The 14,615-nt window shown below is 43.2% G+C and overlaps 1 protein-coding gene across 1 annotated transcript in view; it reads left to right on the forward strand.

Annotated features, from left to right (window-relative positions):
• The first annotated feature begins 5,128 nt into the window (after positions 1-5,128).
• The window catches only part of LOC121581836 (methyl-CpG-binding domain protein 2-like), a 102,230-nt gene continuing 92,743 nt past the window's right edge, over positions 5,129-14,615 (forward strand). The window contains exon 1 of the mRNA XM_045213885.1: positions 5,129-5,575. Within this exon, the coding sequence (XP_045069820.1) occupies positions 5,460-5,575 (116 nt within the window). The 5' untranslated portion in view covers positions 5,129-5,459. The remainder of the gene's footprint in view (positions 5,576-14,615) is intronic.

Below are 14,615 nucleotides of genomic sequence, written 5' to 3' on the forward strand. Positions count from 1 at the left end.
AATGGTCAACTCTCGTTTAGCTTGCTACTTTGCTCGTTCACTGTGGAACACACAAGAGTCTAGGCAAGATGGATGCGCCCTGTGCGAGATAAGTGTTGTGCGCCTCGCGACACGTAGCGTCACTCTCTGGGGAGAACTGCAAACCCGCTGGAGCGAAACAAACAGACCAGGGGTAGGCGTGGTCCCCAAGCTTCTAGGCGTGGTCCCCAAGCTTCTAGGCGTGGTCCCCAAGCTTCTAGGCGTGGTCCCCAAGCTTCTAGGCGTGGTCCCCAAGCTTCTAGGCGTGGTCCCCAAGCTTCTAGGCGTGGTCCCCAAGCCTGAGGGCTAAACCGGGTGGGTTCCGGTGGACAAACAAAGACAACTAGGAAAAGCCCTCTACGCAGCAATACTGGTCGACCAAACAGAGTATCGCCCAGGTTGGTACACTGTCACAAGTAATTAAAACAAGGACAAACCCAAATGTCAAAGTCAAACCGAGTGGGGGGACAGCAGAGCACCCAGATGGAGAGGCTAGCTAGCTAGCTAGCTGTTCCAAGTTATTGAATAGCTGCGGGTATACTTCTGCACTTATACACTAACAGAGCTCAAACCAAGCGAATCCTCTCAGGAACGCACTGAGAAAAAGAAGAGGTGGAAGTAGTGCGATGGCAGCTATTTAAGGGGGTCAACCTGCAGCACTACCCGGTACACGAGACTAATTTGAAATCCTTACTCCGTATGTATCCTTCTGCCCGGAAGGATACCATGTTGGTGTGATACAATATTGTGCTACATAACATTAATACAAGTTTCAGCAACTCTTTACCAACTTCATCCTACAGCCATCGCCTGCATTGTGGGAGGCTCTATTGCCAACCAATCATTAGGGTGTTTTTGTTTGTCCCACGCGAATGTGACCAAAGACATGACTGAAACAGAAAACAACTTTGCCGCGATTCATGTATACAGTGGATATGTACAAATTAATGTGGTATTTGATGCTCTCTCTCACTGATTTGATGGTACAATGTACACACATATGATTTCAGTTTGTGAGTGTGTGAAATGGGGGAGGGAGCCATGTTAATTCAACATTATAAAGAAAAAACGTATTAACGATGGCAACACTGACATGTTGATCTGAGCCTTGCTGTTGGAAAACCACATTAGTGTCCGACTTTCGGCTGTTACAGATGCACCTCTCTTACCACTCAAATACACCCCCGAGTTCAAAGAGGAAATGCGTGGTCGTCACTAGTTACCACAGCCACAGGGTCAGAAGGCACGCCTACTCAACCAATCAAATGAGGGCCTGTGATGACACGTTTTCCAGATCGCGGGAAACGCCTCATGTTCAAAACGGCACATCTCAAGTTCGAGGACCAACTAACTACAGGAGTGGGAGTTCCGGTCGAGGACTAATGCTGCTGGGAGAAAGACAGACAGGGGCGGAGCGTTTTGGGATGGAGTTATGACAGGATGCCATCGGGTTACAAGCAAAGTTGGGAGAAGAGGAATATTGGGACAGGGACACAGAAAGGAGGATTTCTGAGGATGAATGGAAAAGAGGAAGTGGTCGAAGAAAAGGAGGAAAGCAGAGCTTGGATTGGAATTGGAGGAAGATGGCGTTAAAAGTGGAGATGCGGTGTCGAAGAAGATTGCTGCCAAGTGCAAACAGAGCGAGCCGTGCGCCAGACGGAGTTCCGGAGGTGATATGGAACTGAATGAGGGCGAGTTAAATGAGGTGGAACGTGTGGTGAAGTTGGGTGTATTTGAAATCGGTAAAAGGTCCTGTAGAGGACTTGTGATATTTGTTAGTTTTTTCTTCTGATCAGAGGGAGCGGGCGCTCCGTGTCACGCAACTGAAAAGGAGTGATTTCTTGGGTAGCATTAAGTTTGGAGGTGGAGCAATTTGAAGATGAAGATTCTTGTTGTTTGTGACACCTGCCATTTGGTGCGATGCAGACCCGGTGGTGAGTGTGGTGAAACAAAGGAGTCACTGTCAGTCCTTTTGAGTTTTGAGTCAGAGTCTGCTAAATGACTAAAATGCAAAATGTAAAAGGTCATATTAGGATATGTCAGTTGCTGAGGCAGTGAAGAAAGTAGAGGAGGATGGATCAACATACTCTCGAGCGGCACAGTGGTCTAAGGCACTGCATCGCAGTGCTAGCTGTGCCACTAGAGATCCTGGTTCAAATCCAGGCTCTGTCGTAGCCGGCCGCGACCGGGAGACCCATGGGGCGGCGCACAATTAGCCCAGCGTCGTTCAGGGTAGGGGAGGGATGTAGCTCAGTTGGTAGAGCATGGCGTTTGCAATGCCAGGGTTGTGGGTTCGATTCCCACGGGGAGCCAGTATGAAAAAAAAACAATGATATATGCATTTACTAACTGTAAGTCGCTCTGGATAAGAGCGTCTGCTAAATGACTAAAATGTAAAAGATGATTCAGGAACAAAAATTGGTAATGTCACTAAAATGTATAACTTTGAGAAAGGACAAAAGTTTTGGGAAAAAGGTTAAGCTGTCCTTTATTTTTTAGATAACTAGTAGCTAACTTTTGCTACTCATCTAAAAGGAGATAGCTAGCTATAGCATAAGGGATTCCATTCCAAGCACAGAGTTATTCTATTTGATAGAGCAACGTTGTTAGTTTCCCTACAAGCCTTTCATTCTAATAGTAATATATCATATTCTTGACCTTCAACAGATGCACAGCCTTTGGCAGGAAAACAACTCAGCTGGGAGAGTAAAAGTCTCCCATTTAATGGTGTTTAGTTTCAAGTCGGCATGTCTGCCACCAGGAAAAAGACAGAAAAACAAAAGCCAAAGAAAAATATGCTGCTGAAATTAACATGAAGGCAGTATGTTCAAAGACAGATCACTGTAACCATATACTTTTACAACATCAGTTTAATTTTAGTAATATTGAAGTACCAACTAACAGTGGAATGTTCCTCAATAAAATTGAAGATGGGACTTTAAACAGGTGTCCGAACTCTTTGGTCACTAAAGATACCATGGTACCTATTGCAAGAGTATGTAATCATGTGTATATCAAACTGTATTCCTATCATGTAATACTATCTATAAAAGCACCATGTATGGACAGTGTATGAATTTATATGTAACAAAATACCTGTAGAAAATAAATAAATAAAATAAATACAAATAAAGAGTATGTGAGTGGGGTTAGGGTGGTGAGTTTCCCCTGTATAGAGTGGGGTTAGGGTGGTGAGTTTTCCCTGTATAGAGTGGGGTTAGGGTGGTGAGTTTCCCCTGTATAGAGTGGGGTTAGGGTGGTGAGTTTTCCCTGTATAGAGTGGGGTTAGGGTGGTGAGTTTTCTCTGTATAGAGTGGGGTTAGGGTGGTGAGTTTTCCCTGTATAGAGTGGGGTTAGGGTGGTGAGTTTTCCCTGTATAGAGTGGGGTTAGGGTGGTGAGTTTCCCCTGTATAGAGTGGGGTTAGGGTGGTGAGTTTCCCTTGTATAGAGTGGGGTTAGGGTGGTGAGTTTCCCCTGTATAGAGTGGTGTTAGGGTGGTGAGTTTCCCTTGTATAGAGTGGGGTTAGGGTGGTGCGTTTCCCCTGTATAGAGTGGGGTTAGGGTGGTGAGTTTCCCCTGTATAGAGTGGTGTTAGGGTGGTGAGTTTCCCTTGTATAGAGTGGGGTTAGGGTGGTGAGTTTCCCCTGTATAGAGTGGTGTTAGGGTGGTGAGTTTCCCCTGTATAGAGTGGGGAGAGCTTTGGATGTCTAGAAAATAGCCATGCAATTCCAATCAATGATTATTATTATTAAATGTTTTGCCATCTTCCATAGTTTGAAGACCATGCCTTTGTACAGAGACAGAAACTGGTACAAAATACCAAAGGTAGATTGCAAGGCTACGAACAGTTCAGTGGAGGCTGGAATGGAATCAATGGGAAGTCAAACATGTGGTTTCCATAGTTTGATACTGTTCTATTGATGCGATTCCAGCCATTACAATGAGCCTGTCCTCCTATAGCTCCTCCCACAAGCCTCCTCTGGTTAAGTTAAATAACTATAGTAAGTGCCTATTTGCCAAATAAACAAACATGGTTGAAGTTATCTTAAAAATCTGCCCAAAATCTGCCAATTTCAAACATGTACATTTCTGTGAAACTAAGTTTTACTTGTGGATTCTGAAAATAAAAATCTAAAATCAAGATGTGTCAATTTGTTTTGTCTACATGCCACTTTAAAAACAATGCTGATATTGGAGCAGTTTGAATAAGACATCCGATTACCACTTTGGATTTCCAACGGTTGGTTTTAATATAGCTAATAAATAACCAAATCATTGATGAATCACAAAATGTCCTCCCTCACGACGCCAGGACAGCGGAGTCACTCACCACCTTCCGGAGACACTTGAAACCCCACCTCTTTAAGGAATACCTGGGATAGTATAAAGTAATCCTTCTACCCCCCCCTTACCCCCCCCCAAAAAATAAAAATAAATCAAAAATAATAAATAATATATATATATATATATATATATATATAGTAAAGTGGTTGTCCCACTGGCTATCATAAGGTGAATGCACCAATTTGTAAGTCGCTCTGGATAAGAGCGTCTGCTAAATGACGAAAATGTAAATGAAAATGTCCTGTCTGCCCCTGCAAACCGGTCGGCATCGCTTCATCACATTCCCTCATCTGGTCGAGTAAGCGGGCCTTCTGACTTTGTGGCTGTGGTAACTAGTGACGACCGAAATACGTATTTAGGGCCTTGATGAGGAAAGCCAATTATAATACTCGCTGGAACATTCAAATTAAATTATTTTTTATTATATTGTTCATATTTTTGGGAATTATGGTATTTTTTTATGTAACTGTTACATCACGGTCATGGCTATAAGGGATACAGCTTTTGTCAAATTAACGTCAAAGGTAGATTTTGTTGGCCTTTTAGCCAGCCCTAACCCTTCTCCTAACCTTAACCTAATTCTTCTAACCTACCGGGTAAATTCTCCGAACCTTCAAGGAAAAGTCAGATCTGACAAAAAGCCGTATCCCATCTAGTCAAAACCCGAGTCACCGCCCAGGGAGGGGAACCGAGAAGTGACGGGAGCGTTCCAAAGAGGCGGGGCGTTGCTCTGCGAGCCAGTGCGGTTGCCAAGCGCTGGGTCAGTGTGTGGGAAGTGCTGAAATTTCAGAACGTCACTGCAACGGCCGCAGTTGGGCACGGAGATACAACTGCGGTTACTCGCAGTTGGATAGTTGAAGATCGAAGAGGAAAACTGTCAAACCAAGGACCAAAATATATCCAACCCAAAGTCCGGATACAATAGCGGAAATAAAAAAGTTCACGTTTCGCTCCGGTTTAGTAGTTAGTTCAAACGGATTTTACAGCTTAACTTCAGATCGCCAGGTCAGGTGTATTTATTCACACGTTGTAACGCATTATTTGGCTATTTGTCTGAATTGAACAGCGATTGGGGTGATTTCCAATCATACAGCTAAATGATTATGGAGAAGAAGAGGATGGATTGCCCCTCTCTGCCACCGGGTTGGAAGAAAGAAGAAGTGATCCGGAAGTCAGGGCTCAGTGCTGGCAAGAGTGATGTCTATTACTACAGGTAATTTTCGATCGTGAAGTTAGACAACAGTAACGTTAGCTAACTTGTTTGATAAGTTCACAAGTTATGATAGCTACTCTGTTGTCCGAGTACCTATCACAACTCGTTTCCAAAGAAAAAGTAGGCTAAAGCTTACTAGTTAGCGAAACCTTGAGCTTGGGCACCCACTCACAGTTTCACAATGTTGCTAATGCCAGCAGTGTGAACATTGTATCAATAACTCCACAAATAACATTGTATCACACTTCAATGTTGCTAATGCCAGCAGTGTGAACATTGTATCAATAACTCCACAAATAACATTGTATCACACTTCAATGTTGGTAATGCCAGCAGTGTGAACATTGTATCAATAACTCCACAAATAACATTGTATCACACTTCAATGTTGCTAATGCCAGCAGTGTGAACATTGTATCATTAGCTCCACAAATAACAACATTGTATCACACTTTGTATAGCCAGCGCAAGTTCATATGTAACTCAGTTTAGACTATAGAGTGGAGTTTTGATTTATGAAAAATCTGTAGTTTAGTCTCATCATTATTTGGGTCACTTGGATTCTTGACCATATCTCATCATGTGACTCATTGGAAATGCGTGATCTTGATAAAATGTCACCGAACTGAAACTTTGTTTGCAATCTAGGCTGAACTATTGCAACTCAGCCCTCTGTCTAAAGTACAGTATCTGTGAGTAATTCCTTGGCAATGTAGCCTTCAGCACGGTCCTTCTAAAATGGCCCATAAAAGCCATGGGCATTTTGCAACCACTGGTGTCAATGCATTAATCTCTTCAAAGCTCACTGACAGTGCTGTAGGCCTTCACCTTCCACACTATTAAAACGATCACCTAGTCAGACTATTACTGTCCCAGCTGTCTGATAGTTACCGTTTGGTGTATCAGAGAATTTAACCAACCAACCTTAACTTGTCCATACTTCCTCAATGCCCGATTTGGAAGACAACCAATGTTTTCTAAACATCCACGTCTAGTTGCAGGAGGTTTATTTGAATCTAGAAAATGCTCCGTTATTAAATAAAATAAATGTTTTGCTCCATGAATACAACAATGTGTGTGCCGCCATTTTGTCGTGGTCCTCTGTAGCTCAGCTGGTAGAGCACGGCGCTTGTAACGCCAAGGTAGTGGGTTCGATCCCCGGGACCACCCATACACAAAAATGTATGCACGCATGACTGTAAGTCGCTTTGGATAAAAGCGTCTGCTAAATGGCATATTATATTATTATTGTCTATTTCAAATCTTCTCTCATTGATTGAGACAGGTGGCTCCATGCGAAAGTACCGGATGTCATGATGACGCTCACCTTTCTCGAGCAATGAGAGAAGATTTGACATAGACAAGATGGCGGCGTACACATTGTTGTATTCATGGAGCAAAACATTTAATTAATTTAATAACGGAGCATTTTCTAGACTCAAACAAACCCCCTGCAACTATACATGGACATTTAGAAAACATTGGTTGTCTTCTAAGTCGGTAATTGAGGAAGTATGGACAAGGTTGGTTGGTTAAATTCTTTGATACCACAGTACCTATCTAATAATTTGTATTTATTATGGATCCCCATTAGCAGCTACTCTTCCTGGGGTCCAGCAAAATTAAGGCAGTTATACATTTAAAAAAACATTACAATACATTCAGAACAGATTTCACAACATATTAAGTGTGTGCCCTCAGGCCTCTACTCTACTACCACATATCTACAATACAAAATCCATGTGTACGTGTGTGTATAGAGCGTATGTTATCATGTGTCTGTGCCTGTGTTTGTGTTGCTTCACAGTCCCCGCTGTTCCATAAGGTGTATTTTTATCAGTTTTTTTTTAAATCAAATTTTACTGCTTGCATAAGTTACTTGATGTGGAATAGAGTTCCATGTAGTCTTGGCTCTATGTAGTACTTTGCGCCTCCCATAGTCTGTTCTGGACTTGGGGACTGTGAAGAGACCTCTGGTGGCATGTCTTGTGGGGTATGCATGGGTGTCCGAGCTGTGTGCAATTAGTTCAAACAGACAGCTCGGTGCATTCAACATGTCAATACCTCTCACAAATACAAGTAGTGATGAAGTCAATCTCTCCTCCACTTTGAGCCAGGAGAGATTGATATGCATATTATTAATGTTAGCTCTCTGTGTACATCCAAGGGCCAGCTGTGCTGCCCTGTTCTGAGCCAATTGCAATTTTCCTAAGTCCCTCTTTGTGGCACCTGACCACACGACTGAACAGTAGTCCAGGTGCGACAAAACTAGGGCCTGTAGGACCTGCCTTGTTGATAGTGCTGTTAAGAATACAGAGCAGCACTTTATTATGGACAGACTTCTCCCCATCCTAGCTACTGTTGTATCAATATGTTTTGACCATGACAGTTTACAAGCCAGGGTTCCTCCAAGCAGTTTAGTCTCCTCAACTTGCTCAATTACCACATTATTCATTACAAGATTTAGTTGAGGTTTAGGGTTTAGTGAATGATTTGTCCCAAATACAATGCTTTTAGTTTTAGAAATATTTAGGACTAACTTATTCCTTGCCACCCCATTCTGAAACTAACTGCAGCTCTTTGTTAAGTGTTGCAGTCATTTCAGTCGCTGTAGTAGCTGACACGTATAGTGTTGAGTCATCCGCATACATAGACATACTGGCTTTACTCAAAGCCTGTGGCATGTCGTTAGTAAAGATTGAAAAAAGTAAGGGGCCTAGGCAGCTGCCCTGGGGAATTCCTGATTCTACCTGGATTTTGTTGGAGAGGCTTCCATTAAAGAACACCCTCTGTGTTCTGTTAGACAGGTAACTCTTTATCCACAATATAGCAGGGGGTGTAAAGCCATAACACACATGTTTTTCCAGCAGCAGACTATGATCAATAATGTCAAAAGCCGCTCTGAAGTCTAACAAAACAGCCCCCACAATCTTTTTATTTAAATTTTACATTTTAGTCATTTAGCAGACGCTCTTATCCAGAGCGACTTACAGTTAGTGAATACATATATATTTTTTTTATACTGGCCCCCCGTGGGAATCGAACCCACAACCCTGGCGTTGCAAACGCCATGCTCTATCAACTGAGCTACATCCCTGCCGGCCATTCCCTCCCCTACCCTGGGCCAATTGTGTGCCGCCCATGAGTCTCCCGGTCGCGGCCGGCTGCGACAGAGCCTGGATTCGAACCAGGATCTAGTGGCACAGTTAGCACTGCGATGCAGTGCCTTAGACCACTGCGCCACTCAGGAGTACACTCAGGAGTTTTATGATCAATTTCTCTCAGCCAATCATCAGTCATTTGTGTAAGTGCTGTGCTTGTTGAATGTCCTTCCCTATAAGCATGCTGAAAGTCTGTTGTCAATTTGTTTACAGTAAAATAGCATTGTATCTGGTTAAACACAATTTTTCCCAAAAGTGTACTAAGGGTTGGTAACAGGCTGATTGGTTTTACAGTCATTTTCTTAATGGGTAAATGCTTATTAGTAACTGAAATAAGCAATTTCATAAATGTGTCAAGTGCAGCGTCTGGTTGCTCCTCAATACACACCACAGACCAACACATTATTTACAGCAACAACATAGGAATCACTACAAAACTTATTGTATGACCTCTTATACACTATATTAGGCCCAGCCTTTGGAACTGTGGTTTTCCTAGATATGGCTACTATATTGTGATCACTACATCCGATTGGATTTGGATACTGCTTTCAAACACATTTCTGCAGCATTAGTAAAGATTTGATCAATACATGTTGAGGATTTCATTCCTGTGCAGTTAGTAACTACCCTGGTAGGTTGACTGATAACCTGAACCAGGTTGCAGGCACTAATTACAGTTCGAAGCCTTCTCTTGAGTGGGCATCCTGATGAAAGCCAGTCAATATTTAAAATCACCCAGAAAATATACCTCTCTATTGAGATCACATACATTATCAAGCATTTCACACCTGTTATCCAGATACTGAGTGTTAGCGCTTGGTGGTCTATAGCAGCTTCCCACCAGAATGGGCTTTAGGTGAGGCAGGTGAACCTGTAGCCATATTACTTCAACAGTATTTAACATGAGATCCTCTCTAAGCTTTACAGGAATGTGGTTCTGAATATAAACGGCCACACCTCCACCTTTTGGATAATAATACCTATCAGACAGCTGGGACAAAGTAATGGTCTGACTAGGTGATCATTTGAATAGCTACAATAGAGGAGTTACTGTGGAAGGTGAAGGCCTACAGCACTGTCAGTGAGCTTTGAAGAGTCGAATGCATAAGCACCAGTGGTTCCAAAATACCATGGGTTTTATGGACCATTTTAGAAGGACAATGCTGAAGGCTAAATTGCCAAGGAATTACTCACAGATACTGTTCTTTAGACAGAGGGCTGCGTTCCAAGTTGGGAATTGAGGATATATAGCCAAGTTAAGGTTGGTCGAAAATTCTCTGTGCTACACAAAACGGTACCTAACTTGTAACGGCTAATGGAGCATCGCGTTAGTCCGTTACAATCTGCTAGCTACATCTATTGGCTATCCAATGCAAGTCCCTCAATTCCAGGTGTGACCTCAATTTGTCCAACTTGTTGCTGACTATATATATATATATATATATATGTGTGTCGGTGTATGTTTGTTTGGGAAGAGTCAAGATTCAAACAATCAATACTATGAAAGTTATCAACATTTGTGTGTTCTTGTGATCATGTGCGTTCCTTCCACCTGGGAAAATGAAAGAGAAACGCAGCACAAGCAATTCATTCTCCTCATGATTCAATTATCAGATTAACATGAATTATCCTCACTTGGACCCCAATGAGTCAATTATCAGATTAAAGATAAATGTTGTTCCAGGTAACATCTGTAATTATCAGAGTAGAAACAATGTACGACATGCTAGGCCATGCATGCCTCATCCCCCTCCTCAGCTCAGTGTTTTGAAGGAAAAGCCCTCTGGGCTCGGCTAGCACCTCTTCTGTGTGACTATGGCCGCCTTGCATCCTGGGGCCAACAGGCCAATGAGCCTGTCTGTGTATGTACGTTACACCGAAACCCCTCCCTCTCTCTCTCTCTCTCTCTCTCCCCTGGTGAAAAACATGCCTCATTCTTATTTAAAATGGTGTGATCCGAGCAGCATGTGATGAGTGTTTGCTGCGTGGTGGTGTGTAGACCTGTGATAGTGAGCGTGTGGTGTGTAGGCCTGTGATAGTGAGCGTGTGGTGTGTAGGCCTGTGATAGTGAGCGTGTGGTGTGTAGGCCTGTGATAGTGAGCGTGTGGTGTGTAGGCCTGTGATAGTGAGCGTGTGGTGTGTAGGCCTGTGATAGTGAGCGTGTGGTGTGTAGGCGTGTGGTGTGTAGGCCTGTGATAGTGAGCGTGTGGTGTGTAGACCTGTGATAGTGAGCGTGTGGTGTGTAGACCTGTGATAGTGAGCGTGTGGTGTGTAGGCCTGTGATAGTGAGCGTGTGGTGTGTAGACCTGTGATAGTGAGCGTGTGGTGTGTAGACCTGTGATAGTGAGCGTGTGGTGTGTAGGCCTGTGATAGTGAGCGTGTGGTGTGTAGACCTGTGATAGTGAGCGTGTGGTGTGTAGACCTGTGATAGTGAGCGTGTGGTGTGTAGACCTGTGATAGTGAGCGTGTGGTGTGTAGACCTGTGATAGTGAGCGTGTGGTGTGTAGGCCTGTGATAGTGAGCGTGTGGTGTGTAGGCCTGTGATAGTGAGCGTGTGGTGTGTAGACCTGTGATAGTGAGCGTGTGGTGTGTAGACCTGTGATAGTGAGCGTGTGGTGTGTAGGCCTGTGATAGTGAGCGTGTGGTGTGTAGACCTGTGATAGTGAGCGTGTGGTGTGTAGACCTGTGATAGTGAGCGTGTGGTGTGTAGGCCTGTGATAGTGAGCTTGTGGTGTGTAGGCCTGTGATAGTGAGCGTGTGGTGTGTAGGCCTGTGATAGTGAGCGTGTGGTGTGTAGACCTGTGATAGTGAGCGTGTGGTGTGTAGACCTGTGATAGTGAGCGTGTGGTGTGTAGACCTGTGATAGTGAGCGTGTGGTGTGTAGGCCTGTGATAGTGAGCGTGTGGTGTGTAGGCCTGTGATAGTGAGCGTGTGGTGTGTAGGCCTGTGTACTAGTGGGGGGCTGTGTAGTGTAGATCTGTGTGATGAAAGTGAGTGAGGCCAGTGTGATATTAGTGAGCGAGGGCAACGGATGGTCTGAGGCGGGGCCTTGTGGCAGTGTAGTTTGGTGGTTGGGTCGTTCCATTTGATTTCAATCCCTTTTTAATAATAATAATATTCCATTTAGTTGGCCATTAACCAATGAAAACCAAGCAGGGCGTGGTCAAGTGACTCCACACTCAAATAAGTACTGATCCAATGTCAGTTTTAACTTATAATAATAATAATAATAATATGCCATTTAGCAGACGCTTTTATCCAAAGCGACTTACAGTCATGTGTGCATAAATTTTTACGTATGGGTGGTCCCGGGGATTGAACCCACTACTCTGGCTTTACAAGCGCCATGCTCTACCAATTGAGCTACAGAGAACCGTACCCCATTTTTGATTTGAATAAAACTTTCTATACAATGTAGAAGTGGTCAGAAAGTCACTTTTTGGACCTGAATGCCAAAACATTTAGGAAATGGAGGTGGTCAAAGTTCACCAATTTTGCATATCAGCATTTCCATCTAAAAAGGACCCATGAGCACCAACATGTGAAGTTCATAGGATCATGTCAAATGAAAGCTACTGCAAATCTATATTTTGCAGAGATTAACACATTTACAGTTGAAGTCGGAAGTTTACATACACTTAGGTTGGAGTCATTAAAACTCGTTTTTCAACACCTCCACAAATTTCTTGTTAACAAACTATAGTTTTGGCAAGTCAGTTAGGACATCTACTTTGTGCATGACAAGTAATTTTTCCAACAATTGTTTACAGATTATTTCACTTATTATTCAATGTATCACAATTCCAGTGGGTCAGAAGTTTACATACACTAAGTTGACTGTGCCTTTAAACAGCTTGGAAAATTCCATAACATGTCATGGCTTTAGAAGCTTCTGATAGGCTAATTGACATAATTTGAGTCACTTGGAGGTGTACCTGTGGATGTATTTCAAGGCCTACCTTCAAACTCAGTGCCTCTTTGCTTGACATCATGGGAAAATCTAAAGAAATCAGCCAAGAACTCAGGAAAAAATTGTAGACCTCCACAAGTCTGGTTCATCCCTGGGAGCAATTTCCAAATGCCTGAAGGGACCACATTCATCTGTACAAACAATAGTACGCAAGTATCACCATGGGAGGAGACGCGTTCTGTCTCCTAGAGATGAACGTACTTTGGTGTGAAAAGTGCAAATCAATCCCAGAACAACAGCAAAGGACCTTGTGAAGATGCTGGAGGAAACAGGTACAAAAGTATCTATATCCACAGTAAAACGAGTCCTACAGTGGGGAGAACAAGTATTTGATACACTGCCGATTTTGCAGGTTTTCCTACTTACAAAGCATGTAGAGGTCTGTAATTTTTATCATAGGTACACTTCAACTGTGAGAGACGGAATCTAAAACAAAAATCCAGAAAATGACATTGTATGATTTTTAAGTAATTAATTTGCACCATGGGTGCTTTGCTGCAGGAGGGACTGGTGTACTTCACAAAATAGATGGCATCATGAGGAAGGAAAATTATGTGGATATATTGAAGCAACATCTCAAGACATTAGTCAGGAAGTTAAAGCTTGGTCGCAAATGGGTCTTCCAAATGGACAATGACCCCAAGCATACTTCCAAAGTTGTGGCAAAATGGCTTAAGGACAACAAAGTCAAGGTATTGGAATGGCCATCACAAAGCCCTGACCTAAATCCTATAGAAAATGTGTGGGCAGAACTGAAAAAGCATGTGAGAGCAAGGAGGCCTACAAACCTGACTCAGTTACACCAGCTCTGTCAGGAGGAATGGGCCAAAATTCACCCAACTTATTGTGGGAAGCTTGTGGATGGCTACCCGAAATGTTTGACCCAAGTTAAACAATTTAAAGGCAATGCTACCAAATACTAATTGAGTGTATGTAAACATCTGACCCACTGGGAATGTGATGACAGAAATAAAACCAGAAATAAATCATTCTCTCTACTATTATTCGGACATTTCACATTCTTAAAATAAAGCGTTGATTCTAACTGACCTAAGACAGGGAATTTTTACTAAGATTAAATGTCAGGAATTGTGAAAAATTGAGTTTAAATGTATTTGGCTAAGGTGTATGTAAACTTCTGACTTCAACTGCACATTTTTCAACCCTTTTCCATCCTAAAAATGAGGAATAAGCAAAGGCTTTGATTTCTGGTCAAAGCCTTAAAAGGTATTACAAACATAAAATGTGCCTTCTGTAGGTTTAAGAAATATTGCCTTGTAATTCCGTTACCAAAACCCCAGATATCTTTAAGATATTTTCTAATTTCTCTCCGTCATGAGGGAAGATACTGAAAGTTCACAGAAGTAACAAGTAAGGGCCTCCCGAGTGGCGCAGCGCTTGAGGCGTCACTACAGACCCGGGTTCGATCCCAGGCTGTGTCGTGACCGGGAGTCCCATAGGGCGGCGCATAATTGGCCCAACGTCGCCCGGGTTAGGGGAGGGTTTGGCAGGGGGAGGGGCTTTACTTGGCTCATCGCGCTCTAGCGACTCGCGGTGGGCCGGACGCCTGCAGGCTGACTTCGGTCTTCAGCTGAACAGGGTTTCCTTCGACACATTGGTGCGCGGTTAGGCGTGTCATGTTTCAGAGGACGTATGACTCGACCTTCGCTTCTCCCGAGCCCATTAGGGAGTTGCAGCGATGAGACAAGATCGTAATTGGATATCATGAAATTGGGGAGAAAAACAGAAGCAACAAGTTAAAGGTAGACCTACCAATTAGTTAGTGTTTTTACTGATATCAAGTTTGTTTATAAATGAAGTGATTAAAGCTGGCTACAGTTGGGTCCTCTCTCTCCCTCTCCTGCAGCGCAACTTAAGTGAGGTGATCAAGTTACACTTGTATGAA

The sequence above is a fragment of the Coregonus clupeaformis genome, unplaced genomic scaffold, assembly GCF_020615455.1.
Source record: "Coregonus clupeaformis isolate EN_2021a unplaced genomic scaffold, ASM2061545v1 scaf0166, whole genome shotgun sequence".
In the NCBI taxonomy this organism is placed as follows: domain Eukaryota; kingdom Metazoa; phylum Chordata; class Actinopteri; order Salmoniformes; family Salmonidae; genus Coregonus; species Coregonus clupeaformis.